Here is a 21,736-nt window from a genome sequence, read left to right on the forward strand (position 1 = left end):
CTGTTTCGAAGTACGCGTGTAACTGAATTCTAGCGAAAGCTAAACATGGACTTTCGGATATCAAAAATAAACACCGCGCATTTATCGAAATATAATCTTAAAATTGCACACCACCCACATACTACCGCTGAAACAGTACACCAGCAGTACCGTTAGTAATACATTGTCCACCCTACAGTACACGTACGCAACGTTGGTCAAACTACCGATCGCAACCACCAGCAGTCCACCGATCAGACAAAGAGCTCCCTTTATCAGACTCCACTGACGCGGAGTGAACTTTCGTTTGATTACCAGATCCTGGTAGGAACAGGTGATGGCATGACCCACGCCTATCAGAAAGCATCCGGACACGGTCCAAAAGCTGGATCGAGTCGAGTAGACACAGAAGTAACCGAATGTTTTAAACAGGATACTAAAAATGAGCAGTTTGTCCTGCTGTTTGCGAAACTTGATTTCACACCAGAGCAGCAGCAGCGAACACGTTGCCCACGCGGATAAAATGATGACGAACGACATCAGCAGCATCTGGCGGGGCTTTCCTCGGTAGTAGTAGTGGTATGACATGAATCGGGGCAAAAGCGTTAGAAATAACACGAAAACACACAGATCGGTTGATTTCAGCAAAAGACAGCTGTAAAATTTCAGTTCGAATACCGCGAAACGCACGGACTTGGCTATCTTTGTGTTAACGTGCTGCCGAAGTTGAATGTTTTGGTAGATGTTCGTAAGCGATCTGAAAAAATGGCGGAAAATCACCCATTGATCTTTGTCGTGGTGTTTTACGCCGGGGGTGTTTTCGGTTGCTACCTCATATGCATCTATGTTATCCTCGTCTTCTTCAATAATTATCTCCAATATTTCAACTCCATCCGCATTGAAATACTTGCCTTCACGGCTGATCATATCTTCATCGTAGTCACACTCTAAGTCTACCGGAATATCCGGTAGGTTTTCTTCTGTACTATAAGTGGCTGGATTCTTCCAACTCATAACGGCCATTGGCTCTGATTCTCCATCACCTATCGGTGACGCGTTCAGCTCGGCATCAGTGTAAATTTTCGCCACATCGTTATAGAATGATTCGTTTCCTTTTTCTGTGATTTTCATAAACGAATCTTGATCGAGTTTCAGATAGTTCTTTTCGTTCGCGATCAACATTGTAATGGGGATCAAATGCAGCAGGATTCCCCCAAACAGGACTAGAAGAGCGCCGTAAACGTAGTTGTCCCAGGGACAATGAAACAACACCAAAAGAAATAAGGGAGCCATAGCTTGGCCGAAAGAGTGAAGAAACTTAATGACGAACATTTCTTTCTTTGCGTTGAAAATTTTCGCCAACACTTTCCACATTTTGGAGAAAACCAGGTGATAGCCGTAACCTACGAAAATAAGAAATTTTGATCTTTTGTTCCGAAAAAAATAGTTTTTCCTACTCACCACCAACTGCACCGTACAGCAGCACTACCGGCAGATAGCAGCCCCCTTCTTCGCTGTACATGGCGACCGCGCCGCTAGTTGAGATTCCCACGCTCAGGAAGATGACCCCCAGCAGCATCGAGCGGGTGTTGTTGAAGTTATACCGCACGAACAGCGCCCGATGGATGAGATTGAACCCGAACAGTATCACCGATGGGCAGATCAGCTGCAGCTCCCCGCTGTCGATCAGGATCACACTGAAGAAGTAGATTGGGGAGAAGATGATGACCTGAATGTGGTACACAGTAGAGGTAGTGGGTTTTAGGGTAGGAGGTAGAAGAGAATCGAGCTTAGTGGCATGACTGTGGCCCTATCATTGGTGGGGTTAAACGATTTTTTGTTAAAAATTTTGGGGGTTCAATATAATAAATAGTATAGTCTGTTCATCCAGATTATTATTTAATTATTCAAACACCTTATTAATAATCACTCGTCCAAGACATTCCCAGACTCTAGTATAAGTTGTGTTTTCTATAATAAATTGAAGTTATTCTTTACAATTATTCCAGAGATCCATCCCGGAAAATTTTGAACTTGTTCATAAATTTTAAATAAGTTTCAATATTAAATTAGTTTGAAACTTAAAATCATTGCAAACCAAATTTTTCACTGATTTTAATTAGTTGAGGTTATAACGTATTACAATTGTATAATGTTCATTTCAAAATCAAAAGCCACCCCCCAAGATATTTTTCTGGATCCGTTCCTGTAATGTATTCTACTAGCACGAGCTAACTAGATGAAAAGTTCGAAAAGTTTAAAGCACTACAACTTGAAGATAATGACTTTCTAACTGAACTTTGTGTTCTACTAGAGAAGTTGGGCATAGGAATCTCTTCAATGCAAATCATTTGAGTCCAACAACATGTTCCATCCATGAGCAGGGCGGCATCTTAGAGCACTTTCCGAGGTGAATCACCCGCTCTTTTCTAATGTGTTTAAAAAGCATTTTCATGGCACAGCAGTAATGTACCAAAATATAACCAAAAGCGACTTTTAAATAGCATTTGAAATGCTTATCAAGTAGTCGTTAAGACGCATACAGCATGCTTACTGGTTACCTGGGTAGTTTTGCAACCAAAATTCCATGCGATCAAATTTTTGGATAAGTACGTTAAACGGGGAAACAAGACTTAATTGAAAGAAGAAAGCTTTGTCAAATGATACAAGAGACAGGAGGAAACTTATCGCACTTTTTAATTCGTCTTCGTCAGCAAACTGCCAATTGTAGGTTTGAGAAGCACCATGGAGATGTGTGCTGAAAGAAGTTGACCTAATTGACATTATCGTGAAAAATTGTCGTTCCGAAGAGTTAAGGCGGAGTATTTTGAAAAAGGATCGAAATCTTATTGAGATTGAGGAAATCGGCGCGTGTTTAGAGTGAGCAGAGCAACAATTGAATCAGTTGAAGGCATAAACTTTACATGTTCGAAAAGCAAAATTTTTTGAAGTGCCTGGTCCACGACGTGAAATTAAATTGGACCATTAAATGAAGACTAAAATTTCTATTTTATTACAAAAACCGTTAGAGCTCGTCTTTCGAAATATAACAATATATAAGTTTAACCCTTAAAACTTCAGAATAATTTTTAATTGATTTTCTACGCAAATGTAAACACATCCTCGTTTGACACTATCGGTCTTCTTTAACGGTGCGTTTAGCCACATGGGTTAGCATTTTTGACAGTTCTCCCAGCAAAAGGATAGGGATCAAGGTAGTTCAATGGAAGGTGTGGTCGTAATAATTCTATGTAATAAAAAATATTGTTCATTTGTTGTTTTGTCTCATTCGATGCATCCGACATAAAATATACGTTGTTGAACTTTTTTCACATTAACGAATTAATTAAAAGTGAATTAATACGACCACATCCATCATGTAACTACCTTGACCCGTATCCTTTTGCTGGGTTAACTGCCAAAAATGCCAATCTATAATGGCGGTCTAAATTGTTCAGTTCGTAATACGTTTAATGGCTCTTTTTGCCAATGTTTACGTCGACCCAGTGAGATTAAATGATCCTACTGTAGGAAATATGATAGGCTAAATAAAAAATAAAATAAATATAAAATAAAGGAAATCATTTGATTCAATGCTAGCTAAAAAAACTACAGCAGTGAGATCATAACAGTTCGGTTTATTGTCCCCTGTCGTACAACATTGGTAAAATTTGGCGTTGATATGTTGAATCGTTTATATATGAACGAAAGAGTCAGGTGTCGTCTACGTCTTTCGATCAGAAACACTCCAGAGAATGTGAGGTGTGTATCCATAAATGGTTGTCATAGATCATGAATCACGAGATGCGTGCGAGAGTGTAAAGAGTTCCGTCACAGAGAACAGACGTCCATCTTCAGCATTCAACTTGTGTAAAATCTCTAACGGTTTCGAAGGTAGTTTGGATATCTAAACCAGGTGCGCTACCGTCGTCATTTTTTTTTGTGGCTGAGTGCGACAGAATTGACAGCGGTTATTCCTCTACCCAGTCAAACTAGTTCAGAACCGATTCGGCCTTCCAGCATGAATTCCAGCTCAAATGCGTCAACCGATAGAGTCGGAATCGGTTGTTTTCTTTGAGCTAGATTCCATGCAGAATCCATCCAGGATTTCGAACCGGTTCCGGAATCGATTTGACGGATAGTTGGGATAGGTTGATGTGGTGGCGCTAGTGTGTTTAGTATATTAATTCAAATGTTTACACATGTTTTTGCCTTTCTCAATAGAAAGGTATTGCAATTGCTCTGAAAACCGACTTTTTAACGGAGGCCCGGAGGGCCGAGTGACATATACCATTCGATTCAGTTCGTCGAGTTCGGCAAATGTCTGTGTGTGTATGTATGTGTGTGTGTATGTATGTGTGTGTGTATGTGCGTCTGTGTGTGTGTACGCGAACACAATCTCACTCACTTTTCTCAGAGATGGATGAACCGATTTTGACAAACTTAGTCTCAAATGAAAGGTGCAACGTTCCCATAGGCTGCTATTGAATTTCTAATGGATCCGACTTCCGGTTCCGGAATTACAGGGTGATGAGCACGAACACGCAGAAAATGTCGATTTTAATAAATTCTGCAATGAATGTATAATGGTGAAAATTTTTCCAAAATATGACCACAACTGATTCGATTAGTAGTATTAGGTCACCAACATCCATTCAAAGTCTATTTGGCCACATTGGCCACCGTCATCGGTTCCGGAAGCCCCGGCGGAAGTATCTGAATTCAGAATAACAATCACATCGGTTTCTCGGATATGGCTAGACCGATTTGACTAAACTTGACCTCAAATGAAAGGTATTGCGTCCCCGTAATTGGCTATTTAATTTCATCCCGATCCGACTTCCGGTTCCGGAGTTACAGGTTGTGGCGTGCGATCACATAGCAAATTGTGATTCAAACCGATACTCCGATGAAAGCAAAAAAGGTAAAAATTTCGCTAAAATGTCTCTCAAACAACTTAAATTTGCAGTTCTAGGTCACCGACGGCCAACCAAACTTTTGTTGACTACATTGACCACCATAGACGGTTCCGGAAGTGCCCGGGAAAAGCGGCCATCTTTCAAAATTTACGAACTCACATCAGTTTCCCGGAAATGGTTGGGTCGATTTTCACAAACTTAGTCCCAAATGATAGCTATAATACCCCCACAGATGTCTATAAAATTTCGTACGGATCGCTTATATGAGTCCGGAAATATAGACTAAACCGTCCGGTCACATATGAAATTCCCATACAAGCCGGAACTCAAAATTTTTTTTCAAAGGGGGGACCCCATGAAATTTCAGAAATCGAATTCGTATTTTTGATGCCAAACATCTTTAAAATGCATGAAACGTCGAGATTTTATGTTATCTCGAAAAAATTTTTTTTATAGAAATCGACTTTTTGGGACTTTGCCGATTTCGCACCTTTTTTCAGTTCAATATTACCGTGGCTGTTTTTTCTTTTTCAAAATTTTACAACTCGAATAATGATTTATTTTCCTGTATATAGTTGTCATGTGATGTATAATAATAAAATGTAATATATGCATTTAAAAGCTTTTAATGAATATAAACATCGCACACATTCTCGTGATTCATGATTGAGAAAGGCACAATTGCACCGCTAGGTGGATTAAAATAGGTTTTTAAATATTTTTGTTCGATCATGGATGTCTGTTCTCTGTGGTTCCGTTATGTAGACCACCGTTCGAGAATACAAACCAAGTAGGTCTTGACGAATGGTTCTGAAACCAGAGTCAGTTTTAAGACGTTCTTGGACGATAACGGACGTTCTTTGAAATTAGAACATTTGAGTTCTGGATGGAGACAGACATGAACAAAGGATTCGACACCTACGTTAGTCGAATGCGTTGGATGTTTATTCAATAAACGCCCGACATCTTCAACTGGGCGCTGCTGTCAAGCTGGCGTAAACCAGAGAAGATTGTATAGAGATGCACGTAGACTGAAATCAAAAGTTCCAATCGAACCCAAAACAACGAGGTTCCAAACGAGCAATGTAAACAAATATGGCGGATTTAGAAAGTAACTCGTGGGGAGTATTGAGATTGAACTAAAAAGAAATGTACGTAAGTATGTTTACATACGAAGAGCGTGAACTTTATATACTTACATACTAAATAACTTTCATGATACAAATAAAATACGAATAAATTTAAACACATTTTAAACATTACAAAGCCATTGATCGATTGTCTAGTCCCTCATTTTATATAACTGGTAGATGCAAACTCTGAACATTGTATACTTATCGACTAGTTTTCTTCTATTATCGCGATATTCGTCATCATAAATATTAATTTTGAATTACATCAGCAAAGTACCAACTGTGCGACAATACAGTCGTGATTCGCTGGTTGGACACTTTTTAACTGGACTGCTTTTTAGTTGGACCTCCGCTAGTTGAACCATTGTCCAACTAAAAAGCATCTGAACGCCAGAATCTCATGTCAAATTTACTTTGACAATCAATCTGACAATATTTAGAGATGTGAACAAATGCATTTACACTGCCAACATCTGCTTTGGAGAGGTTTTGACATTTGTCTGTCGGTCCAACTAGCGAATCGAATTCGTTAGTTGGACAAGGCTGTGGCCCAACCATCGAATCACGACTGTATTGCTATTACTCATCAACTGTATTTTCGATATATCCTCTCTAGTGCAACGAAAAACATTTACACAGGCTCAGTTACGTGAATCAATGCGTTTTCGAGTTGAACGTTGATTTGATTGAGTATTTTGCGAAATATTCCTCAAAAAAAATTCGTCAAGCATTCATTAATACAAGTCACTCGCTGTTAACACAAAATTCCTGGTTGCCAAAACTAGCAGACAAAATAACGTGATAAACCGTGCAGCCAAATTCACTGTTTTTTTCTCTCCGCGTGTCTTTATATTTAAAACATCGTCTCTTTGGCGTAAACGATTATTGTCAAAAAGGGCCATTAAACGTATTACGAACTGAACAATTTAGACCGCCATTATGGTACGTAAAAAGCTGAATATTGTTTGTGGTACTGAAAACTGTATTCGAACCGCTCTGCGCACTTAACATTCTTCTAACAAAATCTCCTCATAGACTGGTTAGTTCGACTGGCCTGTCTATGAGAGTACCATCTCTATAACTTGAAATAGAGGAATTATGGTTAAAACCGACACCTTAAGCTTAACACTTTTCTGGGTTGCCACAAAACCAATAAAATTATAATTTCTACACAGAATTCTTCTTCAGAAAAATCTGAACAAGGGCTTAATTTTGTCAGTGCTTCAAAAAATTAATTTCATTAAAAATTATCGGTTGCAAAACTTGGAAAACAAAGTGCCTTTTTGTAGGCACTGCGGGTAAAACCGACACCCCATAGGAGTAAGATCGACACCCCCTTTAATTTATTTTCTCTCCACTTTATTAAAATGTTTGTTTTTTTTTAAAAAAAATGTATGTATGCCTGATAATAAAGTGTGAGTATGTGAGATACAAATATGTGCTTTTCGTGGCTTCTCTATGTAGCGAGGAGAAGAGAATTCGAAAGCGTAGTGCTATAAACATGAGTATTTTATGCTATAGGATCATTTCTTGATAATGATATTTCCAAATAATCCTTACTTACGCATTGCAACCTTCAATGTCATTTTATTTCGTAAGAGAAGATTTGCAAGTGTTCTATATTCTGCTAATCGGATTCATTCACTTATAAGTGACGCACACTTCTTAGTAAAACTACCTTTTCCAGCCTTGATTTTCCTTGAATTCTGATCATCAACGATCTACCAGGTTATACAAAATATTCATTGTCTCATTGTGATAAAGTACATCTGTGACAAACCAAGAGAACACTAGAACTGCGGTTTGAGGTGATTTTTACAGAAATAGCAAAAGCTTCGATAGAATATGATAAGCAAAACTACCAATCCTTGATTTTTAAAGATACTCATAAGAAATAAACACAATAAAAGTATTTCTGTGTATTTCTGCTATTACTATAGTGTGCTAATAGTGTAATTGAAGTATCACAAAGATCTCCAGCCTTTTGTAATGAACCGCATGTAAACACAACCATCTTAACAGCGTGTCGGTTTTACCCTAACCAAAGGGTGTCGGTTTTACCCCAACAGCGCACATTTTTTTAAAAAAAAGCGATTAAAAATATTGAATTTCTCAAACTCGTCTTCAATGCACCCAGTTAATCATAGGAAAGGCTGATAATAATAGGTACTGAAATTTGTGTTGATTTGAAAAGCTTTTGTTTGGTTAAAACCTTAAAATCTACCAATATGTTTGTGGCGTGTGTCCTGTCGCCTCGTGACCCACTGAGACGTCCAAAAAATTGTTTCAAAATCGTTCAACACGGGTCCAACGATGGACGTTTGTTGAACGGTTATTTGGACGTTGTCCAAATCGGTCCAACGAACGTCCTTCATTGGACGATTTTGAAACCAACCGTTCTTAGAGGGGAGCGAACAGCTGAAGAGAAAGAAAGGTGGCAACATTTGACGCTTTTGAGTGTATTAGTGTTATACTTGCAAAATTAAGCATGGCGTCCGGGGCCCTTGAAGTAAACAAAAACATCCGAACGAAGTAAACAAAAACATGATTCTTTGGCGCACGATGAAAAGTGACAAAAGCCCGACCTTCTACCCAAGCAAGTGAATGTTTTGACGATTCTTTGAAAAATGAGTGAAGCCAACATAAGCTGGCTTCCTGGCTAGTGGCTGGGATAGTTGCCAAAATGACAGCAAACGCGCTTTAAGCAACGTTCACATTGCTAATACGACCTGAAACTTGTCAAACGCAAACACAAACGCTTAACTGGAACTCAGGTGATAAGTGTTCGTATTTTATGGAGAATAAGCAGGGCAAGAAAAATTGTGCTTTTTCATATATTGTCATTATTTACTTATTATGATTCCCACTTTCACACAGTGTTGAACAGTTCATGTGAAAAGACCTTAAGCATTTGAAACGTAGCTAGCGCTACTGGGATTTGGTGGCAGCTTCAGGCAATAAACAGTTTTCACGGGGCTGGATCTACCGATTTGAATTCGTGATCTGACGCTGGATGCCGCCCGCCAGACGGCACCAGAGTGAAATGATGATGTTTTTATTTTCATCTGTCAAAACACATTGGAAAGTAAATTTTTAATTTTATATATTCAATCAATATTATAATTAAATGTTATTTCTTCTAATGAAAAGTAATATTGATGAAGAAAATATGTTTCCCATCTCTAAAAAATATCCAGACGGTAAATTTCTTGTTACATCACTAAAAATTCGTTCTTCCGGTTTCAGTTTATACTAAAATGAAATTCAGAGATTAAAATTTCGATAGAAAACATGATAGTGAGCAAAAATCATCGAATTGAAGAGTGCAGGAGTTGGCAGTAGAGATTATCCACTGATAAATCCAATTTCTGAATAAACATTTTCGTTATCTAAAACAACCAATCTAACCTCAACAATACAAAAATAATTCCGGATCTCAATAATTCGCCATAAAATATCGAGTTCGACTAAATGGTTTGATGTCAAACGAAAGAACGAGTGTTTTCTTATCACCTGCAATTAAACTTTTTGTGAAACTATGTAACATTTATCTTAAAACAATTAAAGTAGAACAACACTCCTATATCATCAATGCAAGAAAATATTTTCATCATCATTTAACTGGTACCAAAAATGAAATCTAGTTGGCGCATCGAGCGAAAAAGTTTCGCGTTTGAGAGCCAATACTTAGGGACACTTTTTTACATCGAAAATACCGATTAAACAAATTATGGCCGAAGCAAAACAAAACTTATGGCAGAGCGTTGCGAACAGCATTAGACTATATTGACAAAATTATTCCATCAAAACACGTGTTGGTTGTTAAATAGGCATTTGTTTTAGGCCCATGAAACTTTAACCTCGTTTTTCTCAGATCGAACTGATTCTGATTTAGGACCTTTTGAATAAGTACTCTTATTAAAAAACATTGGATTTAACTGTAGTTTTCGGCCATGGAAATTTAATTTGTACAGTAGATTCTTGTAATGTCAGTATAATAAAGCTTTTGGTGTCATTAAAAATAAATCATTCGTTGGCATAGAAGAAAATTCTTCAAGGGCACGTATATGTTTACGATTCGAAACATAGCAGAAGTTATTTCGATGCAGCACATTTGGTCGAACTGAATCATTTGAAACCAGACTATATCGACATAGATCTTTCATTAGGGCTTAAATCGCAAATGTAAACAAACTGCGTTTTCGCTATTATGACATTATGCGACAAAAATACTACAAGATTGAGGTGAAAATTAGTTAAAATGGTTTTTAGTTCGATTTATAATTAAAGAAAACAAAACGGCGAAACATGCATTTTCTTCGAGATTTCGACTTAGGCCCTTCTTCTCATATGGAATATAAAGGCTAAACTTACATTTTTTGACAGAACCGGGCGTACGGTTATTATTCACAAAATATTCTTTAAACGGCGGTTCTATTATATAAATGATAAGCAATATCTACTAGGATCATGTCTACTCGATAGTTGTTGCACATAAACATTTGAATATTTCGATATTTTCATGAAATTCGAAGAAAAGATGCACGCGCCCTATCATTTACATTGGGTTTCTATGCGCCCATTTGCTGAGCCCTATTAAAAAGTATACTGTCAAGCTCGCCCATTTACCCAGCCCTACCCAGCAAGACAGAGTCAGTTTAGCCCTTTTACCGCGCCCTTCTGAAAATTATGTACACCGTTTAGCCCTTCCGCAAATGGTGGTTGCTGAAGGGCGAAATCACGACTGGGATGCAAATTGGGCGTAAGCATTTTTTTAGTTTCTACCTACTAAAAGCACATAGGAATTAAATTCTTTGTTATATTGTCATAAGGTTTAACCAAAGATGCTTCCGGAAAAACATGGTCATAAAGTAATTTATACCTACAATAAAAACTACATTTAGAAAAGCATCGCCGTATATTGAAACTGATTTTTCTCCATTTGAGTACATTGCGACTTTGGCCCTATTGAAAGATCTGTGTCGATATTTTTATGTGAGCCACCATTCGTATATATGAAATGGGGCATTGCTAACAAATTGCTAATGTCCGCGCGCAAGTCGAATAGCACGAACCAATCATGGCGTAGTTGATTTCTGCTTTCACGTAATCCATTATATTTATTATTTATAAGCCCTTACATCACAGAGAAAAGACGTCCATCTTCAGCGTTCAACTTGTGTAAAATCTCTAACGGTTTCGAAGGTAGTTGGGATATCCAAACCAGGTGCGCTACTGTAGTCATGTTTTTTGTGGCTGAGTTCGACAGAATTGCCAGCAGTTATTCCTCTACCCAGTCAAACTAGTCCGGAACCGGTTCGGACTTCCAGCATGAATTCCAGCTCAAATGCACAACCGATAGAGACGGAATCGGTTGTTTTCTTTCAGCAAGCCTCCATACTGAATCCATTCAGGATTTCTAGGATAGGTTGGTGTGGCGGCGCTAGCGTTTATCGTATATTAATTCAAATGTGTGTATGTAAAACTAGGGTGACCATACGTCCTGGTTTCCCAGGACATGTCCTGGTTTTTCGCTGACTGTCCTGGTGTCCTGGGAAGTTGAAGTAAACGTTTGATTTGTCCTGGTTTTTCATCTGTAAGCCCAAAATATTTTTCTTTATTGAATCTTCGAGTTATTCAGACTTGTCCAACCGATCACAACAGTTTAATTCACTCGAATCTTCCATTTGTACAATCCTATCAGTTTTAATCTCTCAATAGTACCTCGTTATTTCTCTTCACAACTTTCTTTTCTTGAAGGATATTTAAGAGAGAAAGAACGAGATGTCCGTTTTCTAGGGAATTTGGCAGCCGGACAAATTAAATTGCAATTACAGTTGTGGACCAAATTCTGGCCGCTAGTAATATGAATGAAACAACGATTACCAGAACTTCCTCTCGGCTTAAATCAGCTTTCAATCCGGGAGAAGATATATCGACGTTTTAGTGACTCTGCCCTCTTCTTAGGTTCTCTTGCCAGTTGCATTTGTACGTCTTATTCGAGATCCGCGAATGAGTTTCCAATCCATAAAAGAAAATGGAAAAACATCCATAACTTTCGTGGAATAAGCAGTACCTAATCCACGATTAAATGGATGCTGAACAGCGACCAACCTGTCGAGTTTAGCATCCTACATAACAGGGAGTATGGAATGTGGTACTTAAACTGATATTATGGCATATAGATCGGAATATTTTTCATATAACAATCGTTAAAACGGAGAAATTTGTAATCAACGGCAGTTTTTACAAACGTTTTGATCCTAGCTCTCAGAACTAAAGATAGTGGTTACCCTTGGAGGTTGTCAGGTATTTATTTTTACATCAAGAATAGCACAGGGAAGCTACTTGGGACTGTTGATGTTTCTGCTTTACTTCAATGACGTGTATTTAGTGCTAAAAACTCATCGCCGGTCCTGTACAGACGATCTTAAAATATTTCGTCTCATCCGCTCAATGCTGGATTGCCGATTAAATTAAATGGTAACGGGGGCGATAGTCCCCTTTCGACTGTCCTGGGTTTTTACTCGCCTGATATGGTCACCCTAGTAAAACACGTTTTTTAAATATTTTTGTTCGGTCATGGATATCTGTTCACTGTGCTTACATGTTCAATACTTTTGTCAATACTCTCTAGTATTGATAAATAAAATTGAATGTCTAGGGACTGCTATAGTAGTCGCACATTTTAAAGGATTGAATACAAAACAGCTGCCAAAATTTTAGATAAGTTCGGCCAAAAATATAGTGATTTCGTTCAGTTCAACGAATGCTATTGAGATATCTAACGTTTAAAATACGCACACTGAGATCTCGCATGTTTAAGCCCCCTTAAGCCCAGAAGCGGTTTGTTTTCCTCCCAATTCAACCGTCAAAACGACACAATACCAGCGAAGCTGGATAATTCTATAGAATATTGCATGTAAATGTTTACATGGACTGTTTTCATTTTCTTTTATTCCAATTGGGCTCGAATTAAAAGAGTTTTGGTGGCTCGCATGGACAGTTCATTCACATATTTTGTTCAATTCAAATTTATTCAGTTTCTTTAAAAACTATAGTTTGAACAAACATTTGAATAAAAACAGTAATTTCGAGCACTAAATGTGGTGAAAATATTGCTTATCACCCAACAAACAACCCAAGTAATCTATAAGCACTATAACGTAGCCTAATATCTGCATTAAATCTACATATAATGTAGTCTTAAAGAGCCGCTAAACCATATATTCTGATATAATGCCAGTATTATGCCAGAAAAGGCGAAATATAGTGCTATTACTGTGCAGAAATTGACAGCTCGTTTGTGCAGTACTAATGCTGTTATATAGCACCAGTGCACAAATGCCATGATGCTATTAGAAAGCTTGAATTGATTGTCATTTCCCGCAATATGATTATGCTATGATTTTTTTTGTTTCCTTTTCGGTATGATGAACAAAGAGGAAAAATATAAAAATACTTGGGAGCAGTAATTGACTCCATTCTAATGCATTGTAATTAATATCCTTATCGGAATTTCGTTCTCACACGATACGAATAATGTTTCATGATAATAAGCTTTAGTAAGTCCTTGCCTCGTCCTCACGACAAGTGCGCAGTTTTTACTGTCTAGGCTATATTGCATATGTTCGAATGAAATGAAATATGTCGAATATAGTCTTCAAGAGGAGTTGCATAACGAATAAATCCACAGCATTATGTTAGCATAATATCGGCTTTACATTTGCTACAGAATGGCACTAAATACACATTAAAACATACAGGCTTTGAAGATCCTTGAAGCGTGTGCGCCTTATATCAGCTTTATATACGTATACCGAACAAGTGATAATGCTATATTTCGGCTATGCATGTATGCATTAATGACGCTAATATTGAGCTTTATTGCATTGTTAATGCTATAATGGAGTTTCAATGCAACATTGGTGCAAATGTATAACCAATATTGTGCAGTGGTTTAATGCTTATGGTTACTTGGGAACGAAGGCTCTGAACAATCCTTTGATACAAGAGAATAAGCTGAACAAGAGCTGTTCAAGCAATCATCCAGCAAGATTGTTTGCTAGGCAGTCACTCTGGCATTGGAAAACAGACAAATTGAAACGTGTGAAAAATATTATCTAGCGCAGAATTTCGAGACTAACCGTCTAATATTGTTTTTCATAGATCACTACATGGTTCAAAAATATAAATTTAGAAAAACATATGACATCAAAAATATGTATTAATATCTTCGAATATGAATCAAAGTCACTTCGGGTTTCGCTATCCGGAAACCGTTTTGATCTATTACTAGAAATATGAGCCTAATTGCACCATTAAATAGGTCAAGATTGGTCTTCCTTTGTTACCTGTGTACACATTTATTTATTGGGTAATAAAAATCTAGCACATTGCCATAATTTTTTTAGTATTTTGGACAAAAGCTAAACTCTTGTTATTTTTATACTGTTTCGAATGAACGTTCCATTCCAGCATGAATTCCAGAAGAATATGACTTGCAACTCCATTTTTAAGCAACAACTACTAATTCACCATAGCTCACAGAGTAAAAAAGTTTGCGTGTCCCACCAGTGTAACTCCCATTCAACAGCGTAAAGTGTGATTTTTTATCATGGACTATTTCAGTGCAAATTCAGCATTCTTATCTTATCGACTGCCAAGCCACCTTACTTAGTATATCACAAGTGGGTGGGCGAAGAAGCTCAAAATGACTCAAAACCGACACAGTACGCATCAGCTTAACTTCTCAGAGACGTTAACCGCAATTTGCTTACGTTCATTAGGAAGATGTAAATCAGCAGCTTCCATTTCGGTAGAATCAGCACAATTAGATCAAGAACTCGTGGCTCGACCATTTCGTTGATGAAGGCTTCCATGGGTTCTTGCTGTTGTCGAAACACGTTGCGAGTAATTTTGCATGTCGGGTTCCGAATATAATTCGGTGGCACTAACTGATGTTTACACAACTCATTCAATCTTCACGCATTGTACATAAATTAACACACGACGGAAACTGGATTTGTTGATTTTTTTCGGGATGAGAAAATACTATTGATGTTCCAAACTATTTAGCGAATGTCACCCGTCGCGCCTTCCTTCAACCCAGACAAACCGTTCGAATAATACTGGTGGAGCACCTGCTGTAGTCATTATCAGTACCGTCTTCCGAATGTGTATGTCACGGTTGTGTGCGGTATCGAAGGGATCCGATTTCGAGCAGTCACCAACGCTTTTGTGTCTTGTCTGACTATCGTTGGTCGGCCTTATCTGTTTATCAGTTCTTATCAGTCATACCCATGTGTACATTTGACGAAGACGTCGTGTCCGAGCGCAGTCTTTGGAGGTAAACATACTTTCGTTTCGGGTTGCTTTTTGTTCGTCATTATGCCAACTGCCGGTCGGGTGTGGAATACTCAATTCATAACTTGTTGTTGACGAAAACAATTAGACACGTCTTATGGAGTTGAGTAGTATTATCGGTTGGGGCAGTTATTCAAGTTCATCTTTCTCGGCAGCACACCGTATTTAATGTTGCGTGTCGATTTGAGGTACGCACCTTCTTATGTCCATCGAGTTTAGCCGGATTGGAAGAGAAAGAACCCCAATCCCGGTATCTGCACTCTTTGTATATCTTTCAAATCTTTTTTTCCAAATTCTGCTTTGCCATACCAGTAGTTTCCCAGCCCAATAATTAAATTGGAGACGATTAAACCATAAATATTAGTCCACTTTAATGAACAGTAAATGTTTTGAGTGCCTGGTGACTTTTTTGTGAATGTATGGAATGCAGTCGGGTTTCATTTTAAAATTAACTAAACTAGCACTGTGGAAAGATTCGCCCCCAAATTTGAATCAAACCTAATATTTTGTGTTTTAGATTAACTTCATCAGTAACTGGCCTTCCTTCCTACGCATCCAAGTAACCCTCGCATCACAGTGACTGAACTCTTTTGACCTCCCCCTCGAGCACAAAACAGAGAAGAAAACCAATAAAGTGTCTATTATATTTATATCCATGCGGTTGTCGTTTTAATACGTTTCGATAAATTTATTCCCTTTCCAGTTCTCGCGAGTGCTTTTTTTCTTTTACCTTTTCTATATCCGAAACTCCACACGCTGTTTCTGCTGTTGTTGACCAAACCTGCCATCAAATCAGTCCCCCTTACCCACGAGATAAACCTGAATTGCGCTGATCCGGTACTGAACAGTTTTCCTCTACTATCGCCTCCCTACGTGCATAAGCAACCATAAGATCGCAATGGCGACTACTCAATGTGGGTTTGGATAACGGCTGAATGGGAATTCGAAGTCAGTTTGACCAAACTATTTAGATTATCAGGAGTTTTTTCGGCTAATCAGTCATAAATTAGACAGCGAAAACAACAATATTGCTTTTACTTACAGGAAGTAAAAGCAATATTGTTGTTTTCGCTGTCTAATTTATGACTGATTAGCCGAAAAAACTCCTGATAATAGAAGCTCGACAGTCAAGAAGACATTCATAACAAACTATTTAGAGTCAGATGGTAGGACTGGTCTAGTAGCGGATCCATTCGCAAGATGTGGTCTGATCACAGCTCCACTGAGCGACACGACGGAGATGCTAGGCATGGCTACAATGAGGAAATAATCATGAACGTGGGAGTACCAGCGTGTAACTTGATGGCCGAGTACTAGCGGTATTACGCTTCAAGGAGGGCAGCAAGGGCTGCAGCACAACACGTTGACGAGAGAGGCAAAACTAGCGAAGGTAGAAGAGGTAAGAATTTGAAAGATGAGCTGTACGCGTTAAGGAATGGCAAATCGCGACGCAAACGGAAATGTCGAGTCCAGGAATGCTTTGGCGGCAGCTTTAACAACGGCGAAGAAAGTGAACAACAATACAGCAGTGAAAGTAATCAACGAGGCGAACGGAAATCACCAGATGGTAGTAACTACGAGCTACTCCATAACGAAGAGGTCAAGAGCTTTGCCGGGAGATGTAATATTAGGTGACTTCAAGAATCTCAAGGACATCCCTGACACCGGGCATCTTCAACAAACGTAGAAGGAAGCGACCCTTCAATGCAAGGATTTGAATGAGGTTTCTGCGAAGAAAGATGTAAAATTAGACTTGAAGGGGGCTGTGCTAGTTGGGGGAATCGGATGAGAGTGGTAACGTGTGGAACAAAAGATGCTTTGATTAAGCTGAGAATTGAAGCAGCCAACAAGGCACTAAAGATCAGGGAACCAAAAGTAGGCTGATCGGCGTGCCTGAAGATATGCTTTGAGGGCAGAGTCCAGCAACATGGTACGAAACCGCAAAGGGCCGAATTGGAAGAAACTATGCGGCAGGTGCGGTTGGAAAATAGGCATAAGGCGCTGGAAAGACACCGCAGTACCTGATCTATGCCAACAAGAAAGCCAAAAATCATGTGACAGGAGGCACATGATGTTCGGTCTTCAAACAGGCTACTAAATCACAGTAGAGGTAACGCAAATAAACCGCATCCAATGGGACATGGCACAGCAACTGGTGTGGCAATTCGTGTTGGAGTCAAGGAGCGTTGTAAATATCATTTTCAAGCCAAAGAAAATCCCACCCGGCCATGGGAACTGGACAGCAGATAAAGCGATAACAACAGCAATACGGACGGTGAGAAGATATTCTTTTGGAGACGTTGTGTATTGTGCAGAGAAAGGCTTCGTGATGGCGAAAATTAGCGCGGAGTCTTAATCTGTAGTTGCTGTAGGACAGTGGCTTTACTGCTTGGTCAGTTGATTGTGGCAGTCGTATCACAAACCCAACAGACGCAATATACTAGAGGCTCTAACAAAACTAAACATAGAACTTGTTCACGAAGGTACCAGCAGCACTTACCACAGGGTCAGCAACCCATCATCGATGTAACTTTCTGCAACCCTAGACAGAAAAGAAACACAAGCTAGAGAGCGTTGGAGAAGTATCTGCGCAGCTATCCGGTGCCATATTGGGAACAGGAGACAGGTCGAACCACGATGGAGGCGGAGGATGAACACTTTGAAAATTGGGTATTCGTCGAAAAACTTTAAGGATTTACCCTTGAACCGGTAGAGTGCTGCTAATAAGAGCGTGCGATGTAATCATGCCGAGGAATAACAATCCGAGAAACGGTCGCCGCCCAGTATACCGGTGCCGATCTACGGACAAGTTGCCTGCAAACCAGGAAAAGAAATTCCTGCTTGCAATTACACCTGCAGACAGGAACAGAAATTGGTGTACTGAGTGTTAAGAACCGCAACAATGTAAGCAATCGAGCTAAACAAGAAAAAAGCCTTTTTTTACAATGGAGAAGACCTTTACGTCCTAGCCCAGTACACGTGCTATTGGTAGGTGTCCAAGCTACCGCACGGGGTGTACTGGGGGCGCACAGTGGCTGGAGGCTGGCCAAAACCTCAAAAATTTATTTCTAAAATATTGATATTTTATATTTTTCCTGAATTTCTCATGTATTGAATGACGTATATTTAAAATTTTATGATCATTGGATAAGAACACAATTTTTAACATGAGTGTAAACGTAGCAAAGTCCAGATTTTTTAATGATTTTCATTTCCGAAACCACCATTGCTCTGTTCACTTCAAATGCATGTTGCTCTTTTGATTTTGGTCCGATTTTAGCACAACTAGTTTCATTGTGTAGAGGAACGAAAGAACTTGATTAGTGAATAAAATAAGTTTGGTAAATTTGCTTGGAACTATGACTTTTTAGTTCAAATATGTTTGTGGTGGTCAGATCACAAATACTTTTTACACTAATGTATTCTGTACAAATTTCGGAATCATTTCGGAACGGTCACATAGAATACATTCTATGGGAAATAACCTGTACTTTTCGAATATCATGGTCTCGTTCTGCGCCTAGGTGCGCAAAAAGGTTTAAGGAGATTTTGAAGCTTTGTGGCTGATATGGAGGTGCATGGTGTTTTGTGTAAAGTAGTTAAACAATCTACAGTAAACCAACATGTTATACAATGGGTTTAAATTAGTGTTCTTCATTTTTTATGATATTGCTGTCATTGGTGAACAGTAACGGAAAATCTATCATGAAAACGGGATCATAACTATAAGAAAGGTTCAATGACACTGTATGGAAAAATGCATTTAATATTTTTTGACTTTTGACACCAAAAATGAGCTCAGCACCTCAAAATTAGCTTAAATTGTGATTTTCAGCCAAATTAGGTAACATTTGAGGTTTTGTCCGACTTTTGTTTGAAGACCCGCCACTGTGGGGCGTGTCGGGCTCGAATGGTGACGCTGCCATTAATACCGACTAAACTCCATTAGGCTCCGCCATCGTTCCTTCCAGGAACTACCTCTCGGTATTACTTCTGGGGGATGGCTGTACTTAATGTATTCATTCACTCTCACTCACGCGTTCATACGTCCTGTATGAGGCTTACTTGGGTGCTCTCTCTATCGCACCTTGATTCACTCTCAAACACTCCACATGAGGCTGACTTGTGTGCTCACCTTACTCATTCCTTGCTAGGCTTACTTTTGTGCTAGCCTCTACCATACCATGTGAGGCTGACTTTTGTGCTCACCCTTAACATGCCGTGTGAGACTGACTTGGATGCTCACCCTTTCGCTCCTCTGCCACGCCACGAGGCATCGATAGCTAAGTCCCAACATACTACGCTACGACCCTCCAGTCTTGGCATGAGGCAGTCCACTTATACGCCTATACACTCACTCTTCTGTCTTGCTTCGGGGTGGCTGGGTTTACCCCTTACGCGGTTGCCATTCGCTGCGCCAAACCTGCCTCGGCATGAACAGACCATTCACTCCCTTTTTTTGCGCTTGGCCTTTTTCGCTCCAGCTAACCAATCACTAGTTAGCCGTGCCCGTCGTCTGTTGCTCGGTTCGCCAGATTACCTGTAACCTACTGGCAATCTGGATGGTAGCAGCCGAGACTGCGTTCCACTTCTCCACCGATTGACACATCCGCTGAATAAGGGTATTAGGGGTTGTGTCCCAGCCACAGACGTCAAACCGATGACATACGAACAGTATGTGTTCGGCAGTTTCATCTACACCTGGGCAGTCCGGGCAGACTGGGACCTCCGCGTGCCCGAACGTGTGGAGGTACTGACGGAAACAGCCATGGCCTGACAGGAATTGTGTCAGGTGGAAGTGAACTTCCCCATGGGGTCTTCCCACCCAGCTCCTACCACCTACCTTTCGAGGAGTTGTCCCACTCACGCTGCCATCTGTCGACCGAGGTCACCCTGGTGCGCTCGCGGGCTCCCCTATTTCCACGTAGCTCAAAGCACTCCTCATCTTCCCGAATGACCAGCCCGACTGGCATCATGCTCGCTATCACGCAGGATGCATCGTGTGATACCGTGCGGTAGGCAGATATCACTCTGAGGCACATCACGCGGTAAGTGCTCTCCAGTTTCTGAAGGTAACTGGTTACCCTCAGTGCTTCTGACCATGACGGGCCGCCGTACCTGAGTATAGATACGGCAACGCCTGCCAGTAGCCTACGTCTACTGGCGCACACCTTTGAGCTGTTGGACATCATCCTCGATAGTGCCGCAACAGTAGTCGAAGTTCTCTTGCATGTATAGTCGACATGGCTGCCGAAGGTCAGCTTGTCGTCTATGATGACTCCGAGAGACTTCAGACTCCGCTGTGAAGTGATAACTGCATGTTGTGCCGACTTGCGGTTGTTGACGATAACTAGCTCCGTCTTATGCTGAGCGAGCTCCAGGCCTCTCGCGCTCATCCATTTCTCCACCGTGTTGATCTCGTGTTATGCGGTTAGTTCTACCTCAGGGACTGACTCCCCATAGACCTCCAAGGTTACGTCGATCTTGACCCCAGGAAGGAACATCAGTCTCAGAACCCCGTCGTACATGAGGTTCCATAGAATCGAGCCCTGCGGGACTCCGGCGGTAATAGGTAACCCTTTTCAGACCGGCATCGGTCTCGTATAGCAGTACGCGGTTCTGGAAGTAACTTTCAAGGATCCGGCACAGACCCACCGGTAGGCTAAGCCGGTGTAACGAGAGCGCGATGGCAACCCCGATTGTGCTGTTGAATGCGTTCTTCACGTCAAGTGTCACTAACGCACAGTATCGAATGCCTCGCCTTTTTCGTTGGATCGCTATCTCGGCAGTCTTTATCACTGAATTGAGAGCGTCCACTGTGGACTTACCCTTCCGAAAGCCAAACTGGTTGCTTGACAGGCCGTCCGTACCTTCTGCGTACGGGGTTAGCCTGTTGAGGATGATCCTCTCAAGCAATTTGCCAGTCGTGTCGATCAGACAGATTGGTCTGTACGCCGATGGGTCGCCTGGTGGCTTCCCGGGCTTCGGCAACAGCACCAATTTCTGCCTTTTCCATCTATCGGGGAAACTGCACTCATCAAGGCATCTCTGCATAGCTAGCCTGAACATGTTCGGGTTCGTTATGATCGCTGCCTTGAGAGCGTTGTTTGGAACTCCATCCGGCCCTGGAGCTTTGTTCATTGCTAGGGAATTAGCCACTGCGAGTAGTTCTTCATTCGTCACCGGAGCCACCATTTTGGCCGCGCCTGCATTGTCTCGTGGTGCAGGTGGCCAGGGGCTTGTGGCTCGAGACGGGAAGAGTACTTCGATAATCATCGCCAACCGGTCCGGAGACCGTTCTGGGGGTGAAGAGCCCCCTTTGGTCTTGGCCATCACAAT

The 21,736-nt window shown here is 40.4% G+C and overlaps 1 protein-coding gene across 1 annotated transcript; it reads right to left on the reverse strand.

The window, feature by feature from the left end:
* Positions 1-81: 81 nt before the first annotated feature.
* LOC131683175 (uncharacterized) lies at positions 82-15,143 on the reverse strand. Its single transcript, XM_058965018.1, has 3 exons — positions 14,812-15,143; positions 1,441-1,708; positions 82-1,382 (listed from the first exon to the last, which is right to left on the reverse strand). Exons 1-3 carry the CDS (start codon positions 14,911-14,913, stop codon positions 82-84), a joined length of 1,671 nt encoding a protein of 556 aa, XP_058821001.1. The 5' UTR covers positions 14,914-15,143.
* Between the last annotated feature and the right edge of the window lie 6,593 nt (positions 15,144-21,736).

This window comes from Topomyia yanbarensis, chromosome 1, assembly GCF_030247195.1.
Source record: "Topomyia yanbarensis strain Yona2022 chromosome 1, ASM3024719v1, whole genome shotgun sequence".
Classification (NCBI taxonomy): domain Eukaryota; kingdom Metazoa; phylum Arthropoda; class Insecta; order Diptera; family Culicidae; genus Topomyia; species Topomyia yanbarensis.